The 18,058-nt window shown below is 53.8% G+C and overlaps 1 protein-coding gene across 2 annotated transcripts; it reads left to right on the top strand.

Annotated features, from left to right (window-relative positions):
* The first annotated feature begins 269 nt into the window (after positions 1-269).
* Positions 270-17,859, top strand: LOC116441850 (glycogen phosphorylase, brain form). 2 transcript variants are annotated; one of them, XM_032104217.1, is made up of 20 exons: positions 270-572; positions 2,629-2,730; positions 4,617-4,695; positions 5,505-5,630; positions 6,961-7,092; positions 9,054-9,165; positions 10,212-10,294; positions 11,166-11,309; positions 11,649-11,741; positions 11,853-11,999; positions 12,117-12,280; positions 12,589-12,703; positions 13,413-13,514; positions 13,648-13,795; positions 14,346-14,404; positions 15,105-15,246; positions 15,590-15,797; positions 16,208-16,342; positions 16,451-16,517; positions 16,790-17,859. In XM_032104217.1, exons 2-20 carry the CDS (start codon positions 2,705-2,707, stop codon positions 16,940-16,942), a joined length of 2,235 nt encoding a protein of 744 aa, XP_031960108.1. In that variant the 5' UTR covers positions 270-572; positions 2,629-2,704; the 3' UTR covers positions 16,943-17,859. The 2 variants fall into 2 exon arrangements, with proteins under 2 accessions (XP_031960108.1, XP_031960107.1); XM_032104216.1 differs by having other exon boundaries at positions 271-572; positions 5,527-5,630.
* Positions 17,860-18,058: the final 199 nt, after the last annotated feature.

The raw sequence follows: 18,058 nt of genomic DNA, 5'->3' as shown, positions 1-18,058 counted from the left end.
GGTGGTGGGGTGGCTTTTAGCGCCAGAGCCCGCCCGGCGGGTGGGATGAGAAATCACTGCCCTGACGCCGTCCCTGACCCCTCGTGCCATCAGTCACTCCGGCATCCCAGTCCCCCGGTGCCATCCCAGCCTCCCACGCCATCCCAGTCCCCAGTCCCTCTCCCGGTCCCCCTCGGCCCGCCCCGGCAGCGGCGCCGGCCCCGCCTCGTCGCGGGCGGAGGAGGCGCAGGCGCGGCGGCCCCGGCCCTGCCCCGGCCCTGCCTCGGCCCCGGCTGCGGCGGAGGCATCGCCAGCGGCGGCGGAGCCCGCGGGGCGGCGGCGGCGGCGGGATGGCGGCGCCGCTGAGCGACGGGGACCGTCGGAAGCAGATCAGCGTGCGGGGCATCGCGGGGCTGGGGGACGTGGCCGAGGTGCGTAAGAGCTTCAATCGCCACCTCCACTTCACCCTCGTCAAGGACCGCAACGTCGCCACCCCCCGCGACTACTACTTCGCGCTGGCCCACACGGTGCGCGACCACCTGGTGGGCCGCTGGATCCGCACCCAGCAGCACTACTACGAGCGGGACCCCAAGGTGAGCCGCGGCGGGACGAGGGACCGGGGCTGGGCGGCTGTGCCTTCACCAAGGGTGTCTCCGGGTCTACCTGGCCGGTGTCACTGCGGGTGTGACCCAGGGGCGTTGTCCCTTGTGTGCACCTGGCTGTGGGGCCCCTTGCCATGGCCGTGCCTCTCATGCATCCCACCATGATTTCTTCCCTGCGGGCATCATGACACCTGCATCGCTCACACACACCCTGCTGTGGCCGTGCCCCTGTGGGCATTGCTGTGGCTGTGTGCCCATGAGCCTTGCCTCAGCCATGTCGCTCACACACATCTTGCCAGGCCTGTGTCCCCACGGACGTCACCCCAGCCATGTCCCTTGTGCAGTTCGCTGTGACTGTGTCCCCATAAACTCTTGCAGTCCTGTTCCAATGAACCTTGCTGCAGCATTGTTCCCCCTCGGACGCTTTCATAATTGTGTCCCCCTGCACCTGGTCACAGCCATGTCTCCTGTGGTCCCACTCTGAGCATGTTCTTGCGTGGGCCTTGCTGCTGCCAGCTCCTCTGCGTGCTCCACCACGGTCACCTCCTGCACTCACACTGCCACAGTGGTGTCCCCTGTGAGCATCATCACCTCCATGGCTCAGCACAGCTGTGTCCTGACTTCACTCCTGCAGAACATGCAGGCAGCTCAGCTTTGAGGCTGGAGAGGAGTTTCTTGCTGGTGAAAACCAGACAAGCTCCTCCCCACTTGCCAAGTCAGGACAGTGATGCTGGAGGTGTTGGGGGCTGCAAGACATAATTCAGCCCTAATCCTTTTGAATTAAGACCCAATCGAGCACTTGACTGGGGTGCCACAGAGAGCAGGTATGTACTGAGAAAGGCACATACCTTCCCAGGGTGCAGGCAACCACCTCCCTGAGTCAGCTCTTTCCCCAAGATTATGAAAATTGCCATGAAACAAAAAACAAAGTGCACTTTCACGACAGAATGGCTGCAGATACTCGGGGAGTTACACTGTTGCATGGGACTCTCCCTTTTATCCTAACTCACACAAGTGCACCCTGATCTGTATTGCAACACCAACAGAAGGGATTGTACAGATCCTATAAAGGCTCAGAGGAGCCTGGACTGAGTTTGCTCACTTTTCTCTACACTTAGATTTTCACCAGAAATGTGCCCCTGCAGGAGACTGAAAGGAGCAGAGCATTTATGTGCGATGATTTCAGTCTTTCTGATGAGCCCCAGGGAACTCCCAGCAGAGGTGGCAGAGTGGGTAATCCTGCTGCTTAGTGGGGAAAAATCCACACTACAGTGGAAAGAGATTCAGGGGAAAGCACAATTTGAAGCCAGGTTATTGCTCTATTAAAAATTCCAGTTTATTTATAAAAGTATCCACAGTGATGAATCTTGAGTGAGGGGAGAAGTTTGCACAGCCTGCTCCTCATCCCACAAATAGGCTTTCGTTAGCATTTGCGGCACAGACACGGCTCCTCTCAAACTTGGAAGGTCACTGCACAGTCGTGCCAGGAACCCTGCCACCTATGGGACAATTTACTTGTTCAACAGGATGAAACGGGCATGAAACTGAGTGAGGGGTGAGCAGGAGGACCCATGAGATGGGAGTGCTGGAAAATTGCTCGCAGGAAGGTGCTGGCCCAGCCAGCCTGCATGGGGCAGGGGGCTTGCTCTGGCTTTTGGGAGACTGGATCAGCTTCAGCCTAGCATGGGAAAGCTTTAAAAGCCCAGCGTAAACATCACCTCAGCTGAGCCTGACAGTGTATAAATATATCATTCAGCATCCTAGATAATACTTGCCCTGAGTTAATTAGGGAAACACTTAACAGGCAGCGAGATTTTTCTATAGAAGGCTGTTGGCAGGGAATGCGTGGTGGAGGCTTGGCCGGCGTCCCGCATGAAATTCTTCTGACAAACAACTCTGGTGCGTGGTGTTCAGGAGCAGGCGCCAAAAGCCAGTCTGGGAAGACATCCCTACTCTGGAAAATGCTTGGGTCTGCTCTTGATTTTAAGCAGCTTTGGTGAAAGCAAAGTGCTGTGCTGTGTGTAAGTGTCTCGCTTTGCCTCCTCAGCGCATTTACTACCTGTCCCTGGAGTTCTATATGGGTCGCACTCTGCAGAACACCATGGTGAACCTGGGCCTGCAGAATGCTTGTGACGAAGCCATTTACCAGGTAAAGTCTTGGAGGTACCAGGGTCCCCCCGAGGCTAAACTTTTCCACACAGAGGGCTGAGTATCTATTTCTCAGGGCTTTGCCTGAGAATGTTGTGTTATTTGGACTATACAAAATGAAGCTTGGCTCTGTCTTAGTGTTTTTCATTTCCTAGAGAAGACAGTGGTGGGGGGGCTTGGGATGCCTTGAAGTTGGAGTACATTTTTTTTCAAACCACCATTTCCCTGTAGTGAATGGAAGAGCCCAGAAGTGTATACTGAAAACAACACCTAGTATCCCAAAGGACATGGGAGTCACAGGCTGCAAAGAGCTTTCCATTAGTAGGAGAGATGATGTTTTATCATAGGAGATGTAGTCTAGTGGGAGAGACTGGGCCAGAAGAGGAGACTGGAGCAGCAAAACACCAAATTATGGTTCATACATTGGAGGTACACAGGCACAGCAGCAGTGCTGCCAAGTAGAAGTTAATTGGTGGGAAGGGAGAAAGGAAGGAAATGATTTGCTTGAAGTAAAATGTCCTCAGATGATTTCCATCTGGAAAAAAAATCAGCTGGATATCACCAAGGCAATCACTAATGTGAGGCCATGGTTACTTACTTATATGGTTATTTGCAGACATCTCTGCAACAGCACCGTGACCTTTTTTGACAGAATGTGAGGTTTTTGGCTTTCTCACCCAAAGGCTTTATTTCTCCCAGCTTCCCCTCTGCCCTCCCTCTGCCCCACCAGATTGATCTATGTTACACTTCTAGCAGAAGTTGGGCACTCCACTGTGTCTCAAAATGAGGTACTACAGTTGCTGCTGAAACATCCTGGCAAGCACTTTCCCTGCCAAGAGATAGGAAGGGATTTCCAGGGAGGCACCTGTTTCCTCTCTGAGGTATCAATGCCTCAGAGGGCAGGCTGGTTTTCTTCAGGGAGCATCCTCTAAGTTCCTTTGCAAGACACTTTCCAAGTGCAGATTTGGCCCAACATGCTAGTGGAGGCTTCCTTTGCTGTAGCCTCCAGCTTGTGGAGCTCATCATGGCCAGTGGCCAGGTTGGTTCAGAGGTCTTGTATCTAGCATGGCTCTGTCACTGAGAGAATTTGTCTCAGTTTTTATGTCCCCATCATCCTGTGCATGAGGCTTTCCCATCTGGTGGTTGCAGATGATTGAAGTGCTGGGAAAACAGTTTGGGGAGCAGCTGTGGTATTGGCTTGACACCCTGCTGTCCCCCCTGGCACCAGACTCTGAGAGTCTGCACCTCTGGACTCCTGGAGAGTCCTTGCTCCTGGCAGGCTTAGCCTTCATCTGGCAGGGACTCCCAGGCCATAGAACAAATGGCTCAAGAGATGCAGGCAACCACTTCCAGCCACAGACTGCAGCCAAGGAGCTCAGTGGCAGGCTGGGCAGGATGTGGGAAGCACAGAGAGTGATGGTGAATGCTGCAGTCACTGCTGCCAGCCTGGCCATGCCCTTCCTCAAGGACTCAATGGGCACGAACAGAGGGATGACCTCCCCTGCCCAAGGCAGGACTCAGGGGTCCCTTGCGCACTGGCTTGACCATTCTCCCCATGCTGTCTCCAATGTCGAGTTTGGTCAAAGGACATCCTGACCTGAGGGGTTGCCAGGGGATGAGTGTTTTGTCTGAAGTCTCTAAGGAAACCTTCTTCATGGGAAAGCGACATTTGGTGATAGAATTAATTGTTTTCCAATTAATTGGGCTGCCCAAGGACTAGGGGCTGGTGAGATGCTTTGTGGGGAGTGGTGGGGAGGGATACAGAGACCTTGTGGGTTTAATTTCCCTCAGTATGGGTGATTTTGGGATGTGTTTGCCCTCCTTAGAGAGCAGCTCAGGACATGGGGTTTGTTTGGTGACATGTTCTGCTGCGGTCTTCCCCAACAGCTGGGTTTGGACTTGGAGGAGCTGGAAGAAATTGAAGAAGATGCTGGGCTGGGAAATGGAGGCCTGGGCCGGCTGGCAGGTAATGCAGGGGGAGGGGAGCCCCCTCCTCATGCAGAGTGTGTGGGGACCCAGGGTGGTGTGGCTGTCACACCCTCACCACTGGCATCTGCCCCACAGGCCTTCAGCAGTGTGGTACCCTCCTGCCTGCTCCTGGCTGGCCAGAAACATCCCCTCCCCAGTGAGAGCAGCCCGGAGCTGTCGGTGTGTGTTCCACAGTGCAGCAGGCAGGGCTGCGGCTGGAAGAGGCTGTCGGGAGCCTTTCTCCTCACCTCCCCATGAAATCTCTCACTTCTCAGAGGCACTCAACAGCTCTCACACAGGCAGATTGTTGGCTGCTATTTCAGTCTGCCTGTCCAGTGGGACAGCTGGAGATGAGAGCTCCCCAGCGTGGAGTAAATGCTGGGGCTGATCTTTACCAGAACTGCCTGGATAGAGAGCTGGAAGGGTTTCCTTTGGAAGCAATAATAGTTAAGTAGCTAGTGGTGCAGCAGGTTGGTGTCAGAAGCTCTGCTTTACTGGGCAGACAGGCTTAGAGCAGGGCAAGTTTAGAAGAGCTCTCACTGCAACAAGGCTGGATTGGGGGTTTTGGTGACCTGTCCTTGTCACCAACAATTTTGGGGGTTTGTGGTCGCTCGGCAGGACCTGAGTGACCACACAGAGTCCTGCTGCAGACTGTCTCCTTGTGTGCCTTCTGCACATGGGTTTCCTCTGAGTAGTAAACATTTCCAGCAGCACTGTTGTGGGAGCTCCTCATCTCTGTGCACACAAGCAAGTGCAGCAAGCAAGGAGTGAGGTTCTTTGCAGTGTGCCTGTCCTCTGCTCCTACAGCCTGTTTCCTGGACTCTTACAGCCTGTTTCCTGGACTCCATGGCCACGCTGGGTCTGGCAGCTTACGGTTACGGCATCCGCTATGAGTTTGGGATTTTCAACCAGAAGATTGTTGATGGCTGGCAGGTAACTTGGCAAACTCAGGTCCCTCTTTCTCCCTCTGTTTCATGCTGTGGACAAGGCCTGGACACGTAAAATGAACTGCAGTGCCTTGAGCTGCTCCTAAAGTGGGCATTTGAGTCTGTCACTGGGCAAGATGATGTGGGAGTTGAGCCACAGGGCATGGCTGAGGCCAGAGGTGTCCCTGCCTGAGTCTCCACAGTGCAGCTGCAACAACCCCAGAGTCCCATCCAACTTGGCAGTGAGTCAGCAAGCAGTCAGACTAAGGATGGAGGTGTGCCTAAGGGCCTCAGGAAGGTGTCTGGCAAAGGATTTTGATCATGATGGAACATAGGCAAGTGCCTGGGGTGGTAGCTGCTCTTGTGGGTTCCCTGGGTCAGTGGCAGACAGGGCTTAAACAGGGATTTTCCTGTAGCATTAGTGATCATATTATTTTCAAGTGAAAATAGGCTGAAAAACTGCCCCAGCCAGCAGTTTTCCTTAGTGTATGTCAGGAAATGGTTTCCAGCTGGAGACTTACCTTGCTTTGGAGCATAAAGTACCTTTTTCCTCTTAAAATACTTCTCCATGAGTCAGGGAGGATGAGAGGTTTGAAGGTTGTTTTTTCCTCCCTCTCTCCACAAAGAAGCTGCAATGCTAGGCCCCATAAATGGTGAAAACAGGGAGGGGAAAGCTTCCCCTGTATTTGACTTCGAGTTTCTTAAAAAAGAACAGGGGTGGTGGCATGCCGGGCTGTGGCCCTCCCCCCTGCCTTGCCCTTCCTTGTCCCACTATCTCCTCCTTCCTTTACTTCCCTCCTTCCTTTACTTCCCTCCCCCCACAGCAGAGAAATGCCTGGAGGTACAAAGCATCTCTGGATAATACCAGCCTAGGTGGCTCTGATGGATTCACTTTGCTCCCGTTGCCACAGTTGTGAGCTGAGAGGAGAAACCCTGTCTGGCAGAGGACAGAGCAGTTAACAAGACCCGGTGTACAGGGTGTGGCTTGTGGCCAGGAAGAGCACCAGTGGGTCCCACATGCCACATATTCCACAATATCCACAGTCAAACTGGATGTAAAGGCCTGGAGACAGACTGAGTGCAGTGGTCTGTGCAGTTTGGATGGCTTAAACCTGAACAGTGCTGCAAAGTCTGTAGAGGCTGATTTATTTATACCAGCTGGGATGCAGTCATCCAAGCTTTGGAAAGCCCAGCTATCCTCTAGAGGCCTCTACATACCCATTTTTAAAGCCAGCTTGCTGAAGCTTTGCTTTTAAACCGGTCTCCCTTCAAAGAGCCGTGTTCAGCCTTCACTTGGAGCCACGAGCCATTCCTTGAAGCCCGTGTGCCTCTTGCAGGTGGAGGAGGCGGACGACTGGCTGCGCTACGGCAACCCCTGGGAGAAGGCCCGCCCCGAGTACATGCTCCCGGTGCACTTCTACGGCCGTGTGGAGCACACTCCCGACGGGGTGAAGTGGATCAACACCCAGGTACCACCATCTGTCTCCCTGCTGGGATGGGGAGGGTAGCCACCCTGGGCTACCTGAGGTGTTCAGGCTTTGCTTCTCTCCCAGACTGGCCAAACTCTCTCTGCTACCTAGTTAGGAAGGTGACTTGGTAGACTAGGGGATTTGAGGAAATAAAAATTTTTGTTGATTTGTTGCAGCAGGATTTGAGAAAAAAGGAGGATAGCAACTTCAGTTAGCTTGGGGCCTCCTTCTCTATTGATCTCCAGGGCAAAGCCCCAGTCTTGCATGGATTTATGTTGGAGGAGAAGTGTAGGCTCCTTCCACCCTGCTCCTGGCCACTGCTCACTCACACCCTGTGGATTTTCAGGTGGTTCTGGTGCTGCTGCTGTGCAGGGGCATGGAGCAATCCCATGGGTGTTTAACTCTTGTCATGAGAGCAGGTTCCTCTTTCCCAGAGCAGCCCAATGGGCTGGAGGTGTGGTTTCTAGTCTCCAGTCTGCGTGGAGGCCTTGTTTTGTGGCATCATGGGGCACAAACACTCCTTCAGCCTCTCCCACAGTTGAGGAGGTAATGCTGTACTTCAGGAGCTCGTGCTTGTTCAAGGCACAGGCTGATGCATCGTAGGTGCATTCCCATCTCGCAGCTGATGAAGGCACAGGTTTATTAAAAATACTAAAGATGCTTCAGCCTCTCCTCTGTAATCTCTGCTCAGGATGGAGGAAGGAAGGACAATTAATTTCTCTGTGGTTCAGGAAGATGACCTAGCCTTGTTTCCATAATGTTCATCAGGTCTCTCAGCCTGATGAACCAGCTTGGTTCCTCTGGGGAGCTCACGGTCACAGAGCCCGGCCATTCCCTTCAGCACCAAGAGCTGAAGCTCAGTTAGAGTCACCTGGGCCTGCTCAGAGGAGAAATACAGCATTTTATTTCTGGTTGTCAGAGGCTGTGCAGTGACCTAGGCCATTGCCAGGATAACAGTGCAGGGGTTCAACACCACAGCACCAGCACAGTGAACATCTTGGTGGCACCGTGCCAGAGCTCTCTGGCCCCCAAGTGCAGCAGGCATCCTCTTGGGGACCAAGAGCCATTGCATTTCATCATGCCTTTCTTCTGATCCTGCTGGTAGTCTGGGGTTTCAGGGATCCCAAACACTGCTTCCTACAAGGAGGTGAATTTTCAGATAGTGCTGCTAAGGGAACAAGTTGGAAAGGTTCAAAAAAGCCAAAGATGAAGTCTCCAAATATAGCATGGCTGAGTTCATGTGATGTGTGCCCCAGTCCCTGGGCAGGCTCCCTGCCTGCTTCCATGTTCGGAGCTGGTAACAGCAGCTTGGAGAGCCTGAGCTGATTCTCCCCAGAGGGGAGGTGTTGCTGATGCCAGCACAAAGAGGCTGTTCAGGACCAACATGCTCTGATGATCTGCCCAGGTTTTCCCTGCTGTGTGAGCTGGGAGCTCCAGGGTTACTCCCCGTAGCCACGTGTGCACCCTCCTGAGGCTTAAGCATCATCTGGAAACTGCACAAAGAGTTTCACACTCATGTTCAGTTCAGGTGCTGGAGATCTCAGTGGATTTATCCAGGCAGGTTCAACAAACCCTGAATATTGGGTGAATGGCTCTGGAAATGGTGCTGCAGTGGTAGGGTTTGGTCCTGGCAGGTTGCAGAAGGCTAATGGGCAGGATTCAGTCTGTGGAGTTAATCCCAGATGGAAACACAAAGGTCCAAGCTGCCCTGGCTCTACCCCAGCACAGACAGAATCACAGTGGGCAGCTGAGGGTGCTTTCAGTGCTCTGATAGGTACCCCAGTTACAGGAAGGTACAGGTGTAGGAAGGTCAGCACGTGTATTTTAGTGAGGTGAGTATTCCTTCCACAGCCAGGACTTGTCTTTGCCCTCTGGATTCTCCCTGCAGAGGTTTCAGCCGCTCTCCCACCTCCTCTGAGGCCACTGTGCTGTAACCAGAGGGGAAAACTGTCCTTTTGCAGGTTGTCCTTGCCATGCCTTACGACACCCCAGTGCCTGGATACAAGAACAACACTGTGAACACCATGAGACTCTGGTCTGCCAAGGCACCCAACGACTTCAACCTCCAGGAATGTAAGTGCTGTCCCTCCACTGCGTCTCTTCTGGCCAGTCTGGGACACAGTTGTCCCTTTGTGCATGGCACCTGGCACAGCACTTCACATCTGGCCTGCTTTGTCTTTATCTCATAGCTAGCTCCAAAACACAGCACTGTGTGCACATCCATGGATCACACTACCCCACAACTGCTTCCAGAGCCCTTATACACCAGAACACCCACCCATTCTCCTTCTGTTCCCATCACACTTGTCATGCTCTCACAACCTGCCTTATGCCTTCCCCCAGTGGCAGACCACCTGCCACTGGATTCCCTACGTCACCAAATGAGCTGCAGACTCTCCAGGGAGGGTCATTTCTGTGCAGCATCATCCTTTAGTGCTGAAGCAGAACAGCAGCACAGCCCATCCTACTGTTGGTTTGCTTTAGGTGCATCTTGCAGGTCTAATTGTAGTGCTGAAGAGCAGATACAGGGCAACTAACACACCACATGTCAATGCTAGGCTGTCACAGAAGGGGAAGGCTTTAGATTGGACAGATTTGATTTATTCTTCCATACTGGCAGGAGATGTGTGTGTCCAAGCAGCCTTGCTTGGAGAACTTGTGTGGGACATGGGGTGATGGCCCTTGAGTCTACTCAGTTCTTGACTGGCAGTTGTGAGCTAGGTTTTGATGAGCCTTTTGAACCCTTCAGCAGTTGAGTGTGATTATGGTGTTGTGCTTCTCTGCCCAGACCCATTTCTCCTCCATTCTCAGGCAAGATGGCTGCTCACTCGCTTCCTTGTTTTGCCTTGTCTGGCTGCTGTCTGCCTTCAGTTTTTGCCTGTCCTTCCCAATATGTGTGTCTTGTGAAGCACATGGAGATCTGCCTTTCTCTTATCCCATCTCCTCCTGTCACTCCAGTGCTCTCCACACATGTACATTCCCATCCTATTCCATTATTACCAAACTGAATATTCCTGTTACAAAATCTCTCTGCAAGAGAAGAGGTAAAAGTGTGGTGTGAGGGACCTGCCTGAATCTCTACAGCTGCTGCAGTACTGTGTGTATTTCTCTCTCTGCAGTCAATATGGGTGACTACATCGAGGCAGTGTTGGACAGAAACCTGGCAGAAAACATATCCAGAGTCCTGTACCCAAATGATAACGTGAGTGACTCTCTTGCCTCTCTTCCCTGTTGCTCAGAATCATCCTTCCTGCAGTTGTATCTCCTTGTTTGCAAGCACTGGAAGGTCATGGCCATCTGGTGTTTATTGTTCTGGTTTAATGCAACAGGTTGTCCCTGTAATTCCCAGTGAACAGGTATGGCTCTGCAGGTTCCAGAGGGTCTTTGCTGACTGATGGCAGCTAAGAGTCTGGCCCATATGACATAGCTGCTCTGTTCCCTGCTCCTTCAATTTGAAGGCAGTTGTCAGTTTACACAGTGGGGTCTCATTTCCATCCCCAATTCAAGGGATTTTCTCACTGCAGGGGCTGTCCCAAGCCAATCACTCACTGGGCACTGGTTCCAGAAGGGACGAGCCCTCATTTCTAGTCATGGATTGGCATCTGTGCTGGAAAAGCTAATCCCCTGCACTTTACCCCACACCCTGCTGGTGTTTTAAAATAGACCAGCATGAAGCATGGTGTGGGAGGCAGCTGGTGTGTCCAGAGACACTCTGGCTATTGCAGAAAATCCAAAATCCTTTGTCCAAAAACCCTGCAAAGGATTTTGCTGCAAGGGAGGGAGCTATGCTGGCTCTGCAGAAGTAGCACAGATGTGGCAGGCTCTGTTGCTCTGGAAGCAGCTGTTTGGGATGCCATGCCCCTTGTGAGTCCCTGCAGCTGCTGTCCCCATCAGAGACATGTGAGAAACATGCACATTTGCCCTGGTGAGGAGCCTCACAGCAGCCAGACAAGGCAAAACTTGTGAGGCCTGTTGGGAAGCCCCTCGGGGTGGAGAGGAGCATCTCCAGGGCTTTGGCTGCCAGGTGGGGATGGCAGCTGCAGCTCTGATAGATGTGGTGCCCCCACTTGCAGTTCTTTGAAGGCAAGGAGCTGAGGCTGAAGCAGGAGTACTTTGTGGTGGCTGCCACCCTCCAGGACATCATCCGCCGCTTCAAGTCCTCCAAATTCGGCTGCCGAGATCCTGTGAGAACATGCTTTGAAACCTTCCCAGACAAGGTGAGTCCATGGCAGAGTCCAGGGAAATTTCAGCCAGACCTGCCTCTCATGAGGGAGAGCAGGACACTCAGGATGAAGTGGGGGGCATTTTTACAAACACCCTGGCAATTTGGGCTGTAAACCAGATGATCTCCAGGCCTATTTTCCCAGGGAAAAATTTGTAATTTGGAGCAAAACTTAAAAAGTTTGCATAGGTCCATTACTGAGAGCTCTGTCTGTTTCTGGTTTGAGAGTCATGAGAGGAACCTTGGGGCTGACGCTTACCCCAGCCCTGAGCATGTGGAACACTGTCACAGTCGTGTCACTGCCAGAACTGAGACCATCAAGTCTGTGTTGCAGGTGGCTATTCAGCTGAACGACACCCACCCTGCCCTGTCCATACCAGAGCTCATGCGGATCCTGGTGGATGTGGAGAAAGTGGACTGGGACAAGGTGAGCAGAGCGGGGAGGTCCTTGCTGAACCTTGCAGGGGAAAGAGCTGTGGGATTTCCTTTTCCCTCCTGGCCTGGAGGGATGTGCATTAACCTGCTGTCTGTAATGCAGGCCTGGGAGATCACAAAAAGGACCTGTGCCTACACCAACCACACCGTGCTGCCTGAAGCCCTGGAGCGCTGGCCGGTCTCCATGTTTGAGAAGCTGCTGCCGCGGCACCTGGAGATCATTTACGCCCTCAACCAAATGCACCTCGATGTAAGGGGCGGGTCCCAGGCTGTGGGAACTCCGGGGCTCTTGGGGTGACCACCTTTAGGATGGGAGTGCTCCTCGGTCCTGTGGCTGTGTCACTCACGTCCCTCTCCCTGCCTGCAGCGCGTGGCAGCTCTGTACCCAGGGGACATCGACCGTCTGCGGAGGATGTCGGTGATCGAGGAGGGCGACTGCAAGCGGATCAACATGGCTCATCTCTGCGTCATTGGCTCCCACGCCGTCAACGGCGTGGCCCGCATCCACTCTGACATCGTGAAGAACTCGGTGTGAGTTGGGGCACACCCAGGGCAGGCACTCTCTCTGCTCACTGGGCTTTGCCTGCCAGCTGGAGAGGGTTAGGTGGGGAAGCTGGGTGTTTAGATCTGCTTGGTTGCCTTGCTGGAGAGACTCTCTCCCTTTGGAGCTGGTGAAACTCTTGGCAGTACAGCTGAGGAAGGGGGTGAGAGGCAGCAGAGAGTTCACAGCTGTTACAGGGATATTGACAGAGCCTGCCCTGAGTCAGGAGCACACACTGCTGGGGCCCTGCTGCAGCTCTGGGTGGTGGTGGGTGGCTCAGAGCTCCCGGGTGTTCCAGGTTCAAGGATTTCTATGAGCTGGAGCCAGAAAAGTTTCAGAACAAGACCAATGGGATCACGCCAAGACGCTGGCTCCTGCTGTGCAACCCAGGACTGGCTGACGTTATTGCTGAGGTGAGTGGGGAGCATGTGAAGTGAGGGGCTGAGTGTGTCCCTTTGGTCACCTCTTCTTGTGGTCTGGTCAGCCCTGAGGCTGACACCTGGCAGCTGTGTGGGGGCAGCCTGGGAGGACCATGCCTGTGGTACTTGGAGGTGTGAGATTGGCTGGGCTTTAAAGTTGATGAAGAAGAATTGGCCAAAAAAAGCTGCAGAAATCTGTATCTGGTTCCTGCCCTCATGGGGGCTGCACACAGTCAGGCACAACCATAGGCTGTCTGGACAAGTGTGCAGCTTCATAGGCACAAAGGAGCTTCCATGGAGTCCCAGCCCCAGTTCTGTCCCTTCTGTTTCCCAGGCCCTTTAGCACAGGTTTTTGCATCACACTGGGACATGCCATGGCTGAATATCATCCTGCAATTAATTGTATCTCTGTGTCCTGCCCATCAGTTTCTCCAGCTGCCAGGAGGCCTTGGCACATGTGCACACATCCTCCCTCTTCCTGCTAAAACTCCTTGAGAGAGGCAGGCTTGTCCGAGGTTTTGCAAGTGCCCTGTTTCCATTGGGCTTCTTTATGACACAGAGAAGTAACCTCACCATGAGAAACTGTGCCCCTTTTCCTGGCCACACTGCCTCTTCCAGTTCACAACAGGACTGTGGCACCTCTGTTGGGGAAGGGCAGTTGTGAAGTGTCTCATGACATTGCTCTCCTGGTTTGTTCTCTTAGAAAATCGGGGAAGGCTTTGTCACAGATCTGAGCCAGCTGAAGAAGCTACTGGATTTCATCGATAATGAGACTTTTATCAGGGATGTGGCAAAAGTTAAGCAGGTAACATGCACTGGAGGTGGCCTGGGGGAAGAAGGCTAAAAGCACCATGCTCCCAGGAACATCCCAGCAGCAAAGGCTCACTTCTGGTGCAAGCCCTGGGAACCTAACCCTATTCCTCATATTCTTCTGCCAGGAGAACAAGCTGAAGTTTGCAGCCTACTTGGAGGAGCAGTACAAGGTGAAGATCAACCCTGTGTCCATGTTTGATGTCCAGGTGAAGCGAATCCATGAGTACAAGCGGCAACTGCTGAACTGCCTGCATGCCATCACCCTCTACAACCGTAAGTCCTGCCTGGGCTGATAGGCAAGGGGTGTCCCCCAGCCTCTCACTGCCAGGGCTTCTCTCCAGGAGGGAAGACAGAGTGTCTGAAGGGTCATACAGAGCTCTGGGGAAAAGCTCACAGCCCACCTCTCCAGCCCAGGTAACCTCCACACCTGTTCTGCAGGTGTCAAGACTGACCTGGTGCAAGTTACGAGCCCATTTCCCAGTGTATACTTGGGGCCCCTGCCCACTCCCAAAGGGAGGCAAAGTCACTGGAGTTCTGCATTGTTCTGGCTTGAGTAGTTCCCCAAGGATCTGAATCCCCAAGGATTCTGTGGCCATTTTTTGCCCACCACAGCTCCCGCAGATGTCTGGTTGGGCTTCAGGGTCCTGTAAGGTTGACAGGTCCTTGTGACATGGGCTGAGATCCCAGCCCGCCTCTGATCCACGCAGTAAAACTCTTCCCAGTTTATCTTCAGTTCTGAAGATTTTTAAATTTTTTCTTTTTAAGATCAAATTTGAGCTTTCAAATTTGAAAACATTTTGAAGAATGATCCCTGCTCTTTCAGGCATCAGATGTAATCCATCCAAATCCTTTGTGCCCAGGACCATTATGATCGGAGGAAAGGTAACCTGCATTCCAGACTCTGTGCATGCGTGACTTGGGGGGTGGGTGGGGAAGGTTCCTGTCCCCTTTCTGTGGCTTTGCTGGGCCTGCTGTAGATTAGCCAGCAACAGGGAACACCTCCATGGACTAACTGGACTGAGCAAGGCTCCATCACTATTACCCCATGGCTCAGGACTTCTTGTCCCAATAGGGCTTTTTTCCTAATTCATGGCTGGGAGAATTAGGATTTTTCAGGCTCTGGGGAGTCTTTATTGTAGTCTTTCAGTAGTTGAAGTGGGCCTTTTAAGAAAGATGGGGACAAATGTTCTAACAGGACCTGCTGTGATAGAACAAGGGATAGGGGTTTTAAATTGAAGAAGGGTTGATGTAGATTAGATCTAAGGTGGAAATGTTTTCAATGAGCGTGGTGAGCCACTGGAACAGGTTCCCCAGAGGTGAAAGATGCTCCATCACTGGAAACATTCAAGATAGGTTGGATGGGGCTCTCAGCAACCTGGTCTAGTTGAAGATGTCCCTGCTTATTGCAGGAGGGTTGGACTAGATGTCCTTTAAAGGTCCTTTCCAAGCCAAACCATGCTGTGATTCTATGTGAACGGCAGAGGTGAGGCCCAGACTCACTGCACTGAGGACCCCACACTGGCATCTCTCACACTCTTCCTCCCTTAAAAGCCTTCCCCATTTCTGGGCTGCTCTTCTTCAGGCGGCCCCTGGTTACCACATGGCCAAGATGATCATCAAACTCATCACATCCATTGGTGAGGTCATCAACAACGACCCCTATGTGGGGGACAAGCTCAAGGTCATCTTCCTGGAGAACTACCGGGTATCCTTGGCTGAGAAGGGTATGTCTGGTCTTCTGTAAGCACATGTCAGAAGTTGGGCATGTCCCAGCTGAGCCCAGGAACGGGCTGGCCTGAGAGGCAGTTGTGGCAGGACACCTGGCTGTCCCCTAGGAAGAGCCTGAGGGCTCCACACAGGGCAGGAAGCCAGCTTCATGCAGGAGTGGCAGCAGCTGCATGGGGCCATGGCAAAGCTGAGCCTGGCTCTGGCCCCAAAGTTGTGCTCTTTGGGCTGAGGGCAAGGTCAGAAGGGCCACTGCCAAATGCCCAGGATTGTATTGCTGTCCTGGTTGTGGGGAGCTGCAATGTGCCAAGGATTAACTCCCACCTCTCTTGCATTTGGCAGTGATCCCAGCAGCGGATCTCTCCCAGCAGATCTCCACAGCTGGCACAGAGGCCTCAGGTACTGGCAACATGAAGTTCATGGTGAACGGGGCCCTCACCATTGGTACCATGGATGGGGCCAACGTGGAGATGGCCGAGGAGGCAGGCGAAGAAAACCTCTTCATATTTGGCATGCGGGTGGAGGACGTGGAGGCCCTGCATCAGAAAGGGTTGGTGCACGCCAGGGCTCATCTGATGGGGATACAGGGCTCAGCTCTGGTGGGGAGAGTCATCTTCTCTGGGAGGGACACCTTCCTCTCTGGGGAGAGCCATGTTCTCTGGGAGGGACACCTTCCTCTCTAGGCAGCTCTAGAGCAGGAAAAAGCAGGCTGGAGGCAGCCTTTGCCTTGGGCTGCAAGGATGCAGCTCGTCCAGAGCACAGTGGCTGTGAGTGGGACATGGCACAAAGTGTATCAGACACCTGGTCTGAGCCATGAGCAGGGTGCTCTGATGGACACAGCCCTGGGAGCAAGGCCCCTCACTCAGGAGCCGTACCACATCGTTGCCTGCCCTCCCTGCCCCAGACACGTGGGGGCCCCAGGAAGAGCAGCAGTGGCAGAGCTGTCTCTGCTGGGCGCAGGTACAACGCCCGGGAGTACTACGAGAGCCTGCCCGAGCTGCGCCAGGCCATCGACCAGATCAGCAGCGGCTTCTTTTCCCCTCGAGACCCCGGCTGCTTCAGGGACGTGGTGAACATGCTCATGTACCACGACAGGTGAGTCCTGGGAAGCATCCCTGCTCAGTGGGAGCCCTGCCTGCTCAGGGGAAGATGTCTGTCCTGCCCTGAAGGCAAATCCCAGCCGGACTCTGCTTTGGGTTTCAGGTTTAAGGTGTTTGCAGACTATGAGGCCTACATTAAGTGCCAAGGCCAAGTGGACCAGCTGTTCCTGGTAAGACATGGCCACTGCTGAGCGGGAAGGATGGGGTCTTTGGCCATGGCAGTGCAGTGGGAAGACTGGGGGTAAGTGGGATGTGTGCTCCAGTGGAGCCCTTCTTATGGACACCACAACGTGCAGGCACCCTGGGGCAGGGCGAGGCAGGTTTGGCTGCTTCAGCAGCCCCACACCACGGTGTTTTAAACCAGCCAGTGCCCTGCAAGGCTGCGAGCCAGGACAGAGCTGGGTGAGCAACTGAGTGCTGACATTGCCTCTCCTCTTCCCAGGATCCCCGCGAGTGGACAAGGAAAGTCATCAGGAACATCGCGTGCTCGGGCAAGTTCTCCAGTGACAGAACCATCACAGAGTATGCCCGTGAGATCTGGGGGGTGGAGCCTTCTGCCACAGCAATCCCCCCACCCAACATCCCCCGAAATTGATGCAAGCACCAAGGGACGGAAGGAGGGATACGCTCCCAGCGCAGGAGGCCTCAGCTGCATTGCACCACCAGTTCTATGGTCTCAGCTCTGCAGAAGCAAGGCCTTTCCCTCAGAGGGTAGAAGGATGATCTGAGGAGGAGCCCTGACTGAGGAACAAGAGCTGGGGGGCAGGAGAAAGGACCTTGTGTTTGCACCTACCTAGCTTGCATGTGCTGCATAGTGCTTCTAGTGAGATGACCATGGATAAGTCTTCCACGGCTGTGCTCCATGCTTAACAAGGGCTTTCCAAGTAAACCCTCCCCTCTGTGTGCAAGGGCCTGGCCTCCTTGACCCTGCCCCACAAGTAGGATCAGCTAACACAGAGCATGTCTTGCATTCTCCTCCAGGGGTCTGCCAGGCCCAAAGCTGGGGGAGGGAGAGGCCACTCCCTGACCATCCCCTTCCCCAGTATCACCTAAAGAAGGCAGGTTGGCTGTGAAAGCAGCAGGCCCCAGGGCAGGCACCGATGTCAAACACTGTGCCACAAGCAGGAGAGCCTGGGACCAGCCACTTCCTTGCCACAGAGCTTACTGTAGCCTCCTACCACACCTCTTTCCTAACTCAAGGCCCAGTAACCAAGCCACTCCAGGGATTTTTAGCCTCCAGGTCTGCATAGGGATGGCTGTACCTGCCACTACCAGGTGGGGTGGCTGAGCCTGCTGGCTCCTGGCTCCGCAGGTGCAGCTGTGTGCTGGCTGCTACCCAGGGGGTGAACATGGATCACATCCCTGGCATTCCTCCGTAGCAGGGTCATGCTGCTCCACATGTCCCTCCCAGTGCTGGGGTCACAGTTTAACACCCATAGTGCTGTGTAGTGCACCAGTACTGCCCTGTTTGACACCAACTCATTAAAACAACCCAAACACCTGCTGGATTGACTTTGGACTGACTTGTGACTACTCCACATCTCGGGGTTCAGGTTGCAGCAAGTTCAGGCCATGATGCCTGAATCGCTGCTGTCCTTCCCCAGCTGTGGCTTCATGGTCCCCTGCAGCTGGCAGGGTGCTGGCACCACCATGGGGGGTAACATGCCCATGTCAGGCTGACCCTGTGCACTGGGGTGGGGGTTAGTGCTGG

Source organism: Corvus moneduloides, chromosome 3 (genome assembly GCF_009650955.1).
Source record: "Corvus moneduloides isolate bCorMon1 chromosome 3, bCorMon1.pri, whole genome shotgun sequence".
NCBI lineage: Eukaryota > Metazoa > Chordata > Aves > Passeriformes > Corvidae > Corvus > Corvus moneduloides.
The sequence above is the reverse complement of the archived record's forward strand: the minus strand, read 5'-3'. Positions and strand labels throughout refer to the sequence as shown.